Raw genomic sequence first — 16546 nt, 5'->3', positions numbered from 1 at the left:
GGGGGGGGGAGGGGGAGGGGGAGGAGGGGGAGAGGTAGGGGGGGAGAGGGGGGGGGGGGCGGTAGAGAGAGTAGAGGGTTTAGAGTTTTTGAAGCACATCTGAGAGTGATGAGATGCAAATCAGAAAACTATACGAGATAAGTTAAGAAATGAAGTGAAAAAAAACGTGAGTACTGGCTGTGACGTGGCTGTAAACGTGAGTACAAGACAGTTTAAAGAAACAGATTGAGAAAAGGACATCAGTATGGGAGATAATGGAGAGCAGCATATATATCTCCATGGTTCACTCATCCCATCCGATTCAAACAACCCCATCCCCAGGCAGTGGCGGACTGGCCAGGGTGTCAGCTTGCCCGATGGCAAGTGGGCCCCTGATGAAGTGGTTCCCTTTGTCTCCTGGCAACCAATATTTTAGACCCAGTCCGCCACTGTCCCCAGGTACTTTCCCCAGCAACTGCAGAATATGTAAACCTGTCCCCATACCTCGTTCCCTCGCCTGCATCCAGGGGCCCCAGCAGTCCTTCCAGGTTAGACAGGTGTTCACGTGCACCTCCCCTAACCTTATCTACTGCATCCAGTGTTCCCGATGTGGCCTTTCATAAGTTGGTGAAACTAAGCATAGACTTGGCGACTGTTTGCTAAACACTTGCTCGATAGGACAGCCAAAGCCTACTGGGTCTCGATGTTAACCATTTTAAATTCCCTTCCCATTCCGATACTGACCTTGCTGTCTTGGGCTTCCTCCATTGCCAGAGTGAGGTCTCGCACAAAATGGAAGAACAGCACCTCATTATTTGCATGGGTAGTTTACAACCCAAAGGGATGAACATTGAATTCTCATGTATCCATGTTCTCCCGAGATGCTGCCTGACGTATTGAGTTAATCCAGCACTTTGTGTCCTTTTTTTTAAAACATTTTTCAGACTTGTTCCGTCCCACCTACTTGATTTTCAGTGTACTACCGTGTAAATCGGTCTACGTGGAGAAATTAGTAGTTGAGTCAAATTATTACTTTTGGCTACTTTTCAAAAGGTTTACATTTTCAAGAGTTCCAATATATTTTGAGGTGTCCAGATTAAACTGTAGATAAAATCGCTGTCTGAAGAATAAGACCTCCATCTATGTTTGAACAAGACACATGGATGAATAACATTTTTAATGTAATTCTCACTGTCTAGAATCTACCTGTTTACCTTTTCCTAAGTGCCACAGTGCAGTTAACACTATTTCTTAAAATAATAACATTGACTCACCAGGGATGGCAGAGGCACAACTAGTAGAACCGCTACATAGAAACATAGAAACATAGAAATTAGGTGCAGGAGTAGAGGCCATTCGGCCCTTCGAGCCTGCACCGCCATTCAATATGATCATGGCTGATCATCCAACTCAGTATCCCGTACCTGCCTCCTCTCCATACCCTCTGATCCCCTTGGCCACAGGGGCCACATCTAACTCCCTCTTAAATATAGCCAATGAACTGGCCTCAACTACCCTCTGTGGCAGAGAGTTCAGAGATTCACCACTCTCAGGGTCAATGCTGATCCCCAATGGTATCGATTTGGCGTTTGCACATCCTCCTTGTAGTCATATTTCCCCAGGCACTCCTGCCTTATCCAATGTTTGATAGACACATAGGTTCATAAACTACTTGGCTTCTATAAATTCCTGTTAGTGAGTACGAAGAAGAATCAGAATGGCGTTAGAAGCCTTTCTTCGGACTCTGAAGAAGAGTCTCGACCTGAAACGTTACCCATTCCTTTGGGTTACTCCAGCATTTTTTGTGTCTATCTTCAGTGTAAACAAGTATCTATGGTTTCTTCCTACACGATCAGAATGGTGATAATGGGCATGTGTGAGTGAACCGGACCCTGAACTGATAGAATTGTTCTGAGAGTCAACAAACTCAATGAGCCAAATTGGCTGTTTCAATGTTGTAAGAAAAATATATAAAACTTTGTAAATATTTAGTTTCAGGATGTAGATCCACAGGATCAGGATTGACATACATTCCTAGTGGATTCTGTGTGCCTGCTACTTTTGTCCTCCCAGGTTATTTGAGAGTTGAGATTAGAATTAAACACAAAGTGCTGGATCTGTGGAGGGAATGGACAAATTACATTTTAGGTCAGTATCACGAAAAAGGGTCCCAATCCGAAACATCGTTTGTCCATTTCCTCCACAGATGCTGCCTGACCCACTGAATTCCTCTAGCACTTGTGTTTTGCTGAAGATTCCAGATCTGCAGTTTCTTGCGTCTGCTGTCAGAATTTGTATGCCAAGAACTGCAGTGCATTTTGTTGATCTGATCCAGATGCATCACAGCTTGGTATGGCAACTGCTGAGCCCAAGACTGCAAGAAATCACAGTTGTGAATGCAGCTCAGTCCATCACACAAACCTACTTCCTTCCCCCACACCCCACCCCTTGTACCATGAAATTCACAAAAAGAGGCCAGAGATGAAAAGACAAATGGTGTCAGATGAGGATAGAAGAGGTGAAAATTGTGAACCGAGGGGAACGAATAGGTGGAAAGGGAGGGGAATGGGTTGAAATGGATGGGCACAGGAAAGAGAGGTGAAGCGGGTGGAGTGGGGGGGGGGGTGGGGGGGGGGGTGGGGGGGGGGGGGGGGGGGGGGGGGGGGGGTTGTAGATCAATAACCTAATTAGGTTGTAAGCTACCCAAGCAGAATGCGAGATGCTGTTCCTCCAGTTGGTGTGTGGCCTTACCCCAGCAATGTAGAAGGCCCATGAAAGAAAAACCATGAGATTGGAAATGGGGAGCTAAAATGGTTCTCAACCAGAAGATGGAGCAGGCCTTGCCCAAGTATTCAGTGCCCTTGTACCGAGCCCAAGTATTCATTGAAACAGTCGCCGATGCTACACTTGGTCTTACTGATGTAACAAAGGCTTTGATTGATTGAAATATACAGTGTGGAAAACAGGCCCTTCGAGAAACAGGAAACGCTGACCATGTTTCTAAGTTCTCTACCTCTTTCCTGTACTCCTTCTCTTCATTGTTTATGATCTAGCCCACCACAGCGGTGTCATCTAAAAACATGTTGATGGACATAGAGCTGAATTTGACCACACTGTGGTGAGTTTAAGGGAATTTAATAGGGGACTGAGAACACATCCTTGTGGGGCACCAGTTTTGAGAATTAATTCGAGGCTGCAATGGCAGCGGCAGGGGTGCTAATTCCTAGATCAAGGAGTTTGGAGATTAGTTTGGAAGGGATAATGGATTTGAAAGCAGAGCTATCATTGATAAATAGTAGTAATGTAGGAGTCATTGTTGTCATGGCATTCCAGAGATAAGTTTAGGGCCAGGGAGATGCTAGCTGCTGTGGATCTGTTGCAACGGTAAGCAAACTGTAGTGGATCAAGACTGGCTGGGAGGCTGGAGTTTATGTGGCCATCACTAGTCTCTTGAAGATGGTGAATGTTAAAGCCACTGGATGATAGCTAATAAGGCATGCTACCTTACATTTCTTTAGCACTGGGTTGATGATGGTATTCTGAAGCAGGTGGGGGACCATAGAATGAACCAGTGTAAACAGATGTTTGTGAATACCTCTGCCAGCTGATCCACACAGGTCTTTACTTTAGACTTCAGAGATACAGTGTGGAAACAAGCCCACCATGTCTCGCCGACTGGCGATCACCCCGTACACGAGCACTACCTATATATTAGGGACAATTTACAATTTACAGAAGTCAATTAACCTATCGTTGGACTGCTGCGAACCTACCAACGTGTCCGTCTTTGTGCAGGAAGAAACAGAAGTACCCGGAGAAAACCCACGCAGTCACCGGGAGAATGTACAAATTCCATAAAGGGCAGCATCCGTAGTCAGGATCGAACCCTGGTCTGTAAGGCAGCAACTTTGGGTGATTAAAACCCCCCCAAATAATATGGATAAATCACAGAGCTTGATAAACTCTTTCCCAGGATGATGAGCAAAGCAAGGGAGGATATTGTCTGGACAGTGGTGTTTTGTATTCTCTTGGACAAGATGCCCCAAACCGTGGAATAAGCCAGAGTGATGCATAAATAAATAGGCAGGGTGCTGGTGCAGGCAGTTTGGATAAATTTAAATTGGGATCATGTTTGGCACAGGCATGCTGGGCTGAAGGGTCTCTTCCTGTGCTGTACTGCTCTATGTAATCCATGTAATTTACCAACAAGTTGCAAACTATAGTTAAGAAAATATGTTTAAAGTTCCCCAAGTTTCACAGGTCCCACTGGGGATCTCTCTCGTTGATTATTTCCAGCATTTTCTGCTTTATTGTTGGTAAATTAGATTTCACAGGCGTATTTCAAAGCCGTGTACTTAGGCAGTGCACTTTCTGCCACCCGACTATTGTTGTCCATAATAGTTAATGGAACAGACTCCGTTAATTAATTAATATTTCGCCTAAGAAAGACCCAACAATGCTGGAGTAACTCAGCGGGTCAGGCAACATCCCTGGAGAATACGCCTCTAATATTTCGCCTACTTCGGAATCGTTTTCCTTCATTGATTTAGTGTAGAGCGATGAAACTCTTCAAGTGTGTTTGAAAGAGAAAACTGAAGATTGCTCGGGCCCCATAATTACAGCGCAAACCCCCTTCGAGGCAGAAAATGTGGTTACGGGAGAGACGCGAGATCCTCGGTGAAAATAATGTAACTCGTCTTAGGGGGATTACATTCCTCGAAAGGGGAGGATGTGTGAGTGTCCGTGTGTGGTTGCACGGCACTTTGATGAAATCACACGCGCTTCCAGAAGAGTAATAGATACGGAAGAGGTTTGAGGAAGCAGTTTACTACAGACAGCGCGAAGGAGCATTAATCTTACAGGTCAGTTAATCGGTGGCATCATCATCTCAGAACAAGATTATTTCTCTCCTCGGTTAATGTGAAAGCCCACCCTCCCCTCCCCGACGATGTTGTGATCAAATCTAACCAATCCATTATTATCCAGTTTGACAAAGGTCAGTGCTTGATGTTTGTGTAATTTGTCGGTCGATGCCTGTATATATTCATTGGGGAGGGTTTTCGGGGGGGGGGGGGGGGGGGGGGGAGGGGGGGGGGGGGGGAATAAAAAACAAATCACATATAGTAGATGTTTATTCTGCAGTGCTCCGTTTACCGAGGACCAAAATGGATGTTTTTATGAAAGGATTTTCCAAAGCAAAGGAAGGGGTGGCTGCGGCAGCTGAGAAAACCAAGCAGGGAGTAGCAGACGCGGCAGAGAAAACTAAAGAAGGGGTGCTTTATGTTGGTATGTACAGACTGGCGAGGGTCAATGTTAAAGCAGCGAGCGTGTCGTGTAAGGCAGTGTCGTTACACAATGAAACATCGCCTTCTCAAGTAGCTGACAAGTCACTTTTACAGTTGGAGATGTATATACTTAACGTGCTAAAGCAATTTTATTTTAATAAATATTCCAAATACACATGAATGGAATCGGTAGCTAAAAATAAACTAAAAGCGTTTTTTTTTAATTCTCGGGAGCACGTCGTATTCTCCGTTCAAAGCTGATCTCGTTACTTGCTGGGGTCTGATTCAGTCTCAAAGGACTTATTTCCGTTGAGCATATGGACCAGCCAGACGGCACTCTATCTAGCCCTGCAAAATATATCCCTTTCCAAAGATATATCAATGCATCCTCTTCAGCGGGAATGCCTTCAAATGTAACAAAAACAATGGAGGCGCCGAGCGTTTTTTTTTAAACAATAATTTGCAGATCGACGGTTTCATGAAAAATGCACAAAAATAATGATATTTATATGTAATATTTCCTTAGGGTCCAAAACCAAAGAAGGCGTTTCAAGCGTCGTTTCAGGTAAATTTACCATAATGTTGACGTGATTAAAGAACTAAAATGTATAGCAATCCAGAAGTATGTATAGCAATCCAAAAGTATTCAGGGTTAATCAGTGTATCGAAAACAAATAATTTCTATCGTCTACATCGAGGGCTGTAGATCGGTTTTGGTTCTTCAATGGGCAGGTTATTAATGTTCGTACAGTGATCCGTCTGTCGACATGATTTGGAGTAATACCAGTGACGTTTACATGTCAATAGCGCTTAGATTAAAATAATCCCTAATCAGGAGTGTATTTAATATTACTATGTACCTGTAGCTGAATACCTTATCCTCCTGTACAACCGTTAACTGTAATTGCACTTTTGCAAATGGCGAAGTTAAATCCGAGATCAAATCCCACTGCATTGAGCAAAATATTCCACAAAAAAGGTTGCCTTCCAGATAAATGCATTGGTAATTCAGTTTTTGCAATTAGCGATATTAAAATCATATTGAAGCACAGTACAGCCATGTCTTATTTTAGGGTATGAATCCTTAATATATTCATTAAGTATTATTTTGTTAATTGACATTTAAAATGTGAAAGTCTTCATTTTATCTTCATTTGTGATGGTAGCAGAATTAGGCCATTCGGCCCATCAAGTCTACACCACTATTCAATCATGGCTGATCTATCTCTCCCTCTTAACCCCATATTCCTGCCTTCTCATAACCCCTGACACCCTTACTAATCAAGAATCTATCCATCTCTGACTTAAAAAGTATCCATTGACTTGGCCTCCACAGCCTTCTGTGACAATGAATACCACAGATTCACCACCCTCTGACTAAAAAAAAAATCCTCCTCATCTCCTCCCTAAAGGAAACTCCACTAATTCCGTGCCTATGACCTCTGGTCTTAGACTCTCCCATGAGTGGAAACATCCTCTCCATATTCACTATCCAAGCTGCACAAACTAATTTCTTCATTGTTATTTTAATGCACTTCTGTTAAAACAACACAGCAATTTTTAGCCAAAAGTTGTGGCAACAACGCGAACTTGACTAACAGCAAGTTTATGAATATTCTGCTAAATAGATTAAGACTGTGATTATATTGCACATGGTGTCTTGCATTCAATGGCTCATAGAAGTAAGATGCTGCCTGACTCACTGGTTTACTCCAGCACTTTATGACTTTACTTATTTCATTTCTTAGCTGAACATCTTCAACGGTGTCTAAAACCCTGGGGGCTAAATTGGTAGCAGTGGTAAATGAGATTTAGGATTGCAATGCAAGATTACAGCACTCTGTTCAATACAGTTCAAATCTCAAATGGTGACTGGTGCCTGATCACATTAATATAGTTTCTGCTACCAAACAAGGCAAGAAACATTGGTGACATCTGAAACTACAGATGCTGCCTCACAAATAAAGACACAAACTGCTGGATTAAATTCAGCAAGTCAGGCATCATCTCCGGGAAATATGGATAGGCAGTGTTTTGGGTTCTGTCCCAAAACATTGCGTATCCATGTTCTCCACAGATGCTGCCTGATCCGCTGAGTTACTCCACCACTGTGTCTTTTTCAGAAACATTGTTGATTGGCTTTGCGTTTATCATGTGTACAGCGTTGTGATTGACTTGGGTGAATGGTGCAAAGTAGAGCTGATTTCAGCCTAACCAGTACCTCTTAAAAGACAGATAAATGATGGCTGGCTTTATTGCTGCAGGATGTCTTGGATGTCTTGGTAGATGAGCAAAAGAGGAGAGATTTTCTAGTCATAGAGATGTATTTTCCCTCCAAGTAGAAGTGTCGGGGCAGTGGGAAAACTCAGCTCTCGAGATCATTGTAGGTCTTGCAACCCCACACATGGAAATGTAATGGGACAAAATATGCAGTGATTATATAAGCATGGTCAAGGTCAGTGCACATATCTTCAAATGCTGTATCTTCCCCAAGGCACCACTAGCCTTCTTCAATACACATGACCTTATCATTCACTAACAACAATCTCTGTCACCTCGGGACCTACATTTCATTTGGCACATCACATCATCATATATTTACCTCTAAACCAGCATGATTTGCAAATCTCATACCCTCACACACTGCCAGATAGTCTACCATGACAGGCACATCATCTAAACATACTGTACATCATTCCTTAAAACATTTCTTGCTTTCTTTCAAAAAGGGTCTTGGTCCAAAGGTCATTCATTCATTCCTTCCACACATGTTGTCTGAGCCACTGAGTTACTCCAGCATTTTGTGTTTTACTCAAGGCCAAGCACAGTTTCTGCTGCAAATTACTTATCAGATAAATACTTTGAATGAGCAGCATGTTGAAGCAAGATAACGAGTTGCATGATGAAATGCTGGATGCATTGATAGGTAGAGTGGAAAGTGTCCATAAACTGCTGAATGACAGAAGGAGTCCAGCTACAACCTTCAAAAGTGCTTTGTATTAAGATTAGAAAGTAGACAGAAAATGCTGGAGAAACTCAGCGGGAGAGGCAGCATCTATGGAGAAAAGGAGTATGCGACGTTTCGGGTCGAGCCCTTCTTCAGACTGATCTGAGATCAGACTGTATTGGGATTAGTTTTGTTTAGATTGTAGATACAGTGCTGAAACAGGCCCTTCGACCCACCGAGTCCGCATCAACCAGCGATCAGCCCATACTCTAGCACTAGGGACAATTTACAATTTTTACTAAAGCTAAATTCATCTACAAACCTGTACATCTTTGGAGTGTGGGATGAAATCAAAACACCCGGGGAAAATCCACGCGATCATGGGGAGAACGTACAAACTTCATACAGACAGCACCCATTGACCAGATCGAACCAGGGTCTCTGGCGCTGTAATTGTAATTAATTTATTAGCCAAGTATGTAAAAACATTCAAGGAATTTGATTTGCCATACAGTCATACCAAAAAAGCAACAAGACACACAATTACATAAAAATTAACATAAATATCCACCGCAGCGCACTGTGATGGAAGGCAATAACGTATTATCTTCTTCTCTCCTTTTCGCCCGCAGTCGGGGCAGTCAAACCATCTGCAGTCGGGGCGATCGTAGCTCCCCCAGCTGGCGATCGAAGCTCCCACATCGGGGCAATCGAAGCTCCCGAGATCGGGATGGTCGAAGCTCCTGCTCCCGAAGTAGATCCCTGACAAAGGGTTCGCAATCTCCACGATGTTAAGTCCGCAGACTGCCGCAGTTGGAGCTCCCAAAGTTAATCCCCAGCAAAGGGACCACCAGCTCCACGATTTTAGGCTGCAGTGCGGACAGAGATACGATACGGAAAAAGTTGCATCTTCGTCGAGGAAAGAGATTTTAAAAAGTTTCCCCCACCCCCACATAATACAAACTGAAGATAAAACTAAAACATACATTTAACAACAGACTAAAAACAACAATAAAGGATGAGGCAGACTGTTGGCGAGTCTGCCATCGTACGGCGCCATCCGGTGTAAAGCAGCGACTCTAATGTTGCCCCAGCATGTTACTCCTTTTTAGATTTAGACCCCTTTTAGATCCCTGTTCGAGATTAGGACCTGACTTACCTAATAAGAAAGTGGTAGCAACTAAACTAGCACACCTAATCACAATGTTTGACTGGATTGATTTATATTTCAGCTGCCATTTCAGCATAAATGATGGAGTGGACACTCCAGCATGAACCATGTGAGCTTAGACTGCTCTCATATCTTGCAACCACCCAATCTTTCACTGCTACCATCATGGGCCTGGGTTTAAATGTCTAAAGGGGATTTGCAGAAGTCCTACCACTCCAGCAATTTTTCCATGAGAATCTTTGAGGTCTTAACTTGGAAGATTGATAATGAATCTGTGGAGCATGAACCAGCTGCTCCCCTCAGGATAGCCGTTTTAATGATTTCAATATGCCACAATCCAATGCCTTTGCTGTTTCTCAACTTCCAGCCAGCTTAGCTACCACTAGTCATGACAAGAGTTGCAATCCAAAGCTGAACCTACTGGGCATTCTATCCACTGAAAGTCAGCAGTTGTCTGGAGCCCTGCCATAGCTCCTGGCAAAGCTCTGGATCAAAAAATGATGCACAGGATGTAAGGGCTGATAAAATACACAGTGATGAATTAATGTTTGTATAGATTAGTTTGTGGTTAGATGTCTAAGCATGGTTTGAAATGTTGATGGCAATGTGTTTATATTCTGTCAGTGTTGTCAAACAGACATCGCTGTTTAACATCAGAGAGAAGGTAAAATGAATAACGACATAAGGTGCTGTAGTAATTCAGCGGATCAGGCTGTGTCCAGTGTCAGGAGTTATGGGGAGATGGCTGGAGAATGTGGTTGAAGGGGAGAGATAGATCAGCGATGATTGAATGGCGGATTAAACATAAACAATGGCCTAATTCTGATCCTCTCAATCATGAACATGAACTTATGAGTGTCTCTTATGGACAGGGATAGGCAGCGTTTTGGGTTGGGACCCTTATTGGACTGATTGTAGAAGGAAAGGGAAAGCTGGAAGAGTGGCGGGGGCAGGACAAAGCCTGGCAAGTGATAGGTGGATACAGATGAGGAGCAGTTTCGATTGGCAGATGGTTGGTCAAAGGCCAAAGATGAAAAGGAGTGAAATGAGGAGATAAGAATAGAAGTGTAAAACGTGAAGCCAGAGGAAGGAATATAGATGGAATGGGGCACAGGGGCAGGGGAAAGGGAGAAATGTGTGTGCATGCAGGTAAAGCATAGGGAAGAAAGGGGTGGGGGGATAGTGGGGAAAGGGGAAAGGGCGTTTGCTGGTTATTTATCGAAAATTGGAGAATTCAATCTTCTTTCAATAAGATGAAACCTGAATGCTTGTTATGATTAGTTGTTCACTCATTGCCAAAATGGACCTTCATATGTTGCCTGTATAAAAATAAACTACAGATGCTGGTTTACACTGAAGATAGACACATCATGCTGGAGTAACACAGAGGGTCAGGCAGCATATCTGGAGAAAAGACTTCTCTAGTCTGTAGAAGGGTCTCAACCCAAAACGTTACCTATTCCTTTTCTCCAGAGATGCTGCCTGACCCATTGTATTACTCCAGCATTTTGTGCCTATCTTCATATGTTGCCTCATGTTCTACCTGTGCCATTTTCTCCTCTTCTTACCCTGCTATTATTGGAAAAGGAAATGTTTGCTTGTTTGCCTAACATTGTGGCACATAACAGGTTAGGAGACTCAGAACCTGGAGCAAAAGAAAATGAGCTGCCAGAGGAATTCTGCAAGTCAGGCAGCATTTGTGGAGGGAAATGATCAGTCGATGTTTCCAGTCGAGACCCTTCAAGTGGACTGAAAGCGTAAACTGCAAATATAAGGAGCTAAGGGGGAGGGGAGGAGCAGGGCAGGAGCAGGCAACAATGGGTGGACCCTGTGAAGAAGGGTTGATTCACCTGGAATCATGTTGTAACTAAAGGAAATGTCAACGAATGATGTGCTGGATACAGATGTGGGGTGCAAAGTGAGGGAATTATTTCCCTGTTCTGTCTGAGAAAAGGTGTGGTGAGAGCAGAAGTGTGGGAAATGAAAGAGATGCAGGTGAGTATTCATGTAACATTTCCTGAGAAAAGGAGGACACTTCAGATGTGCTGCTGTGCAAAGCTTTTTCTTGAGGCAGATGCAGTGCAGATGGAGAGGTCAGAGAGTCACTGCGCAATATAGCATGGAAACAGGCCCTTTGGACCAAATCCAAATAAGTTGCCCAACCGAGCTAGTACAACTTGCCTGTGATGTCCAATATCCCAACAAATATTTCCTATACGTCTACCTGTCCAAGTGTTGTTTACATATTGCAATTGCACCCTCCTCTACCACTTCCTCTGGCTCTTCATTTCATGTATACACCACCCTCTGGGGGGAAAAGTAGCCCTTCAGGCTCCTTTTAAATCTTTCCCCACTCACCTTAGACCTGTGCCTTCTAATATTAAACTCTCTACCATGGGCAAAAGACTGCTGCTTTTCATCTAATCTATGGCTCTTGATTTTATGTACCTCTAAAACGTCACCCCTCATCTTCCAGGACCCCAGGGGAAAAAGATCCAGCCTATCCAGCTTCTCCTTATAACACAAACCCTCCAGTAACATCTTTGTAATTTGTTTTTGCATTATTTCCAGCTTACTGATACCCTTCCCATAGCAGGGTATGTATACAATGCACAAAATATGAAGTTAGACATAAAATGCTGGAATAATTCAGCTTGACAGGCAGCATCTATAGAGAGAAGGAATGGGTTACCCTTCTTCAGTCTCTGAATATGATCTTACCAATGTCTTGTATAGTTGTAACATGACTTCCCAGCTCTTGTACTTAATATCCTGCTCGATTAAATGGGTGCCTCCCACAGCCGACCTTAAGGGCGTGGGAGGCCAGACACAGGTACTCTCTTCCACCAGACCTGCTCCTTGCCCGTCATATCCATTGTGGCCTTCATCACTGGCTCCATCCTCCTCATCTTCAGGGTATGAGCATGGACTGCCTTATGCCCCTGTCCCACTTAGGAAACCTGAACGGAAACCTCTGGAGACTTTGCACCCCACCCAAGGTTTCCGTGCGGTTCCTGGAGGTTGCAGGTGGTTGCCGAAGGTTGCAGGTAGTGGAAGCAGGTAGGGAGACTGACAAAAACCTCCGGGAACCTCTGGAAACCGCACGAAAACCTTGGGTGGGGCGCAAACTCTCCAGAGGCTTCTGTTTAGGTTTCCTAAGTGGGACAGGGGCATAAGCGACTCTCCCTGCAGTCTATGGTCTGCCAGGTCCTCTAACCGGTGGCCAGATCAGCAGCTCTCTCTCTGCCGGCCGCGGTCTGCTACTCCTTGTTTCTACACTTAGTAACAAGCACGTGATCCTCTTATCACCGAGACCTTCACCTTCAGAGGAGTTTCAGCATGGATGGAACTGGCAGAGGTTTTGCTGGTCTTTGCTGTGCCACTCACGCACACTACATGCTCACGCCTCTCTCTGCCTTCAGCTGCCAGGGCCCCAAGCCATCTTGTTGTCATAACTTGACCAACTCATGGTGTCATTGAAAAGTTTGAAGGATGCAACATTCACAGGTTTGAACTGTTTATGATATTGAATTGTTAACATTCTTCAAATAAAGACTTTATTTTAAAATTATTCCCCACACAAAGGGCAACACGGAGTTTAGGGAGAAAGTGGGAATATGGTTTTGATGTAGATGATCAGCCATATGATAGTTTGGAGTGGTGGAACAGACTTAAAGGTCCGAATTATCAACTTGTACTTGTATTTTATATCCTTTCATGCTTTATAATCCTATTTCCATGCAGTCACAATAGTTGGTCTTTAAGGCAGAGATCTTTCATTTTCTAAAATAAAGTCAATGGTGCATGACCATGTAAGGACAGGCAGCTTATTTAAAACCTACCTTTATCATAAATAAGTTAGATATTTTTAATGCATTTCTCTCAAAATGAGGAGTCAAGAGTGTTTTATTGTTACATGCATAGAAAATGGAACAATGAAATTCTTACTTGCAGCAACAGCACAACATGTTTATCAACACCGGATTGAATATATAATGTAAACAAACCAAAATAAGTTAATTAATTTTTTTTTTAAAACGGGGAAAAAAACACAACAAGCCCAAAGTCCAGAGCACATACAGGAAATTGATAGTTTGCAGTTTAGTTGGAGTTTGTAGTGTTCAGTAGCCTGATGGGGAGAAGGGTTGATGGGGAGATGTTTTTTGCCGAATCTGGACATTACAGTTTTTAGGCTCCTATACCTCCTAATATTGAACCTATGGATATAAATGCTAAATGCATTTCATTGTCTCTGTACTGTACACTGACAATGACAATTAAAATTGAATCCGAATCTAAACTTTTAAAGGGTCCGCTTAAAAAAAGAAACAATTGGGGTAATTCACTTAAAATTGATCAGAAAACTGCCATCGGAAAGTAGGAACTGACATAAGAAATGTTCTTTCTGTATATGTATCAACATATTTTCACACTTGCTTTCTAGCGGCTGAGAAGACGAAGGAGCAGGCCTCTTTAGTGGGTGGAGCTGTTATCACAGGAGTCTCAGCTGTGGCTCAGAAGACCGTGGATGGAGCTGGAAACATTGCAGCAGCCACTGGTCTGGTGAAAAAGGATGATTTCCCATCTGAAATAAAGGTCAGCTTTCATCAAGCTTGCATCCCCACCCTCTACAGCTGTGTTTATAAATCAAAACCACTCATTATAAGCTTCACATAGGCTTAAAATAATAATGACGAACCAATGATTACACCCCAGGGAACACTGAACATCTTAAATTTATTTGGATGATAATATTCACAAGCAGTTTTTGAAATGTACTTTCTCTATTAACTGACATGTAATTGAGGTTAACACAAATTCAAGAGGGGGCTAGATATTTTGCATACATTGTTTAAGTCACAGTGATGCTTAAAATGTATAGATGTGATCACCTACTTGGTAAGTTTGTGTTTGCACAGCTTACTACTAATAGCACAATACAGAACAGAAAAAAAAATGGTACAAATCAGTCTACGTTATTGATTTGACATGAACCCGATTATTTTGTAATTCCATACTGCAGCCAGTGCTCTTTCTTAATTTACAGGGTTTTATTTAACAGTGCTTTCCTATTCTTGTCTAATCTATTAGAGTTGGCATGTACTGCAGTTTAGAACACAATGAAACAGTTGTATTCTGTCACAATAGCAGCAATCTGAGTTTATCTCAGAATCTGAGCTTTCTGCAGCAGTTCCATGCTTCCCAAAGCACATCTCAGGTCTTTTATGTTAGCTGTCTGTGCCTTGAGCAGAACTAACTGTGGCCTAGCCTTTTAGCAAGCAAACAGATGTCATATTCTTGCCCTCTGCCCCATATATATTATAGATCTGTGGTCTCATCGTGAATAGACCCTCCTTTATTCTGGTTCTGAAACACATCATGTCTCTGACCAGAGCTGTTTATTGCCTCATTGGCTTCTTCCTCCCTACTATAATTGGGAACATTCCAGTTTTTGAGCCTTTGAGTTTTTGGAGGAAAAGGGACAAGGCCATGCTGATTGAAGAGAAGTAAGCACGATGTATGGGTATACCCCATTTTTAGCTTGGTGAATTAGAAGTTGCGAGAAAGAAGAGTAAGGAGGAAAGGAGAATTGGATACGCAGATTCCTTATATTAGTGCCTTTTCCCTTGATCATCAATATCCTGTCCTTCAACCAGCCTTGTCCTCCAGTTTATTTGTGGTTCTGTTATATGCTACCTCCTCCAGAAAAAGAAAAGTGGGCAAAGTTGTCATTGTGTTTCCAACAATATGTGAGGCTCATGTGTGAATTGCTGGGTGAATTGCTGCAGGTTATAATTTGTGGGTGGGAGTTTTGCAATGTGCAGAGTACGTGAGGTGAGGCATAGCAATCAAAATAAAGTAGACTGCAGATGGATAGACTATTGGCAGTTAGATGATGAGAGGCACATTACCGTAGCAATTAATGCTGTTGCTTCATGCCTCGGTGACCAACGGTACTTTTATTGTTGCATGTGCTAAAGCACAGTGAAATTATTTTCTTATATACAGTCCAAAACAGCATTGCCATATCTAGGCCCTCCTTGTTCTCCCTCTGCGCTGAGGCGATCCAGGCTTCCGATGTTGTGACCCCGCCGGGTGATGGTAAGTAAGTCAGTCCCGCGGCTGAATCCGAGCTCCGCGAACGGGCCAGTTCAAACTCCACGGCCTGGGGTGGTGGAAGCTGCCACCCTCCAGTCCAGCGGATGAAGCTGTTGTTGCGGGAGCTTTGGAAAAACAGGACAACAACCTGTGACCTGCGAGCGCCCGACGATGTCGTCCACTGGGCCCATGGCCGAGCCTCCGAAGTCAGGTCGCCACCGCCAGAACGCTGCCACAGCTCCGAAGTTGGAACGCCGCCACAGCTCCGAAGTCGGGTCGCCGCCAGAATGCCGGAACGTCGTCACAGCCCCGAGGCCGCCAGCTCCGCCATTAGGCCACAGCGCAGATGGAGACGGAGACGGGGGATTATGATGCAAAAAAGTCGCACCCCCCCCCGAAGGAAGAGACCAAAAACATGATTCTCCCACCCCACCCCAACACATACACAACCTAATAAACTAAAATTAACTAAAACAGGACAAAAGAAAACAAAAATAAAGAAAAAACAGATGGACTGCAGGCGAGTTGCCACTTTCGGTGGCGGCTGACAATTAGACTTTTTGTCAGCAGTCAGCATAGCTACTGCCTCACAGCGCCAGAGACCTGGGTTTAATCCTGACCCTGCATGTTGGCTGCGAAGATTTTGCTGTGATTGCGTGAGTTTCCTCCTGCATCCCAGAGAGGTGCAGGTTAGTAGGTTAATTGGCCCCTAGTGTGTAGAGTGTGGATGAGAAAATGGGATAACATAGAACAATTGTGAAGAGATGATCAATAGTCAGTGGGCCAAAGGGTCTGGTTCCATACTGTAAACTAAACTAAATACTTAAAGAATCTCCAAAGTATATAATAAAGTGAGCATTTACTGTAAGTTGGTCATTCATTAATCAGTTGGACGATAAAAATAAATTGCAGTTTTCTTGCCTTTGCAGTTATTTAAGCCGTCATATGCCAGAGAGTAATGGTGGATGGCTGTTTGTCAGGTTGGATGCCAGTAACTAGTGGGGTGCCACAGGGATCTGTGTTGGGTCCACTGTTGTTTGTCATTGTCATCAATGATCTGGATGA

General features: G+C 43.5%; 1 protein-coding gene across 2 annotated transcripts in view; it reads left to right on the top strand.

Annotated features, from left to right (window-relative positions):
- The first annotated feature begins 4683 nt into the window (after positions 1–4683).
- The window catches only part of sncb (synuclein, beta), a 59149-nt gene continuing 47286 nt past the window's right edge, over positions 4684–16546 (top strand). The window contains exons 1-4 of one of the 2 annotated variants that reach the window (XM_055643071.1): positions 4684–4841; positions 5122–5265; positions 5791–5829; positions 13827–13978. In XM_055643071.1, coding sequence (XP_055499046.1) covers positions 5145–5265; positions 5791–5829; positions 13827–13978 — 312 coding nt within the window. In that variant the 5' untranslated portion in view covers positions 4684–4841; positions 5122–5144. The other variant, XM_055643072.1, reaches the window with a different exon arrangement.

The sequence above is a fragment of the Leucoraja erinacea genome, chromosome 11 (assembly GCF_028641065.1).
Source record: "Leucoraja erinacea ecotype New England chromosome 11, Leri_hhj_1, whole genome shotgun sequence".
Taxonomy (NCBI): Eukaryota; Metazoa; Chordata; class Chondrichthyes; order Rajiformes; family Rajidae; genus Leucoraja; species Leucoraja erinaceus.
Note: the sequence above shows the minus strand (reverse complement) of the source record. Positions and strands in the feature narration are given on the sequence as shown.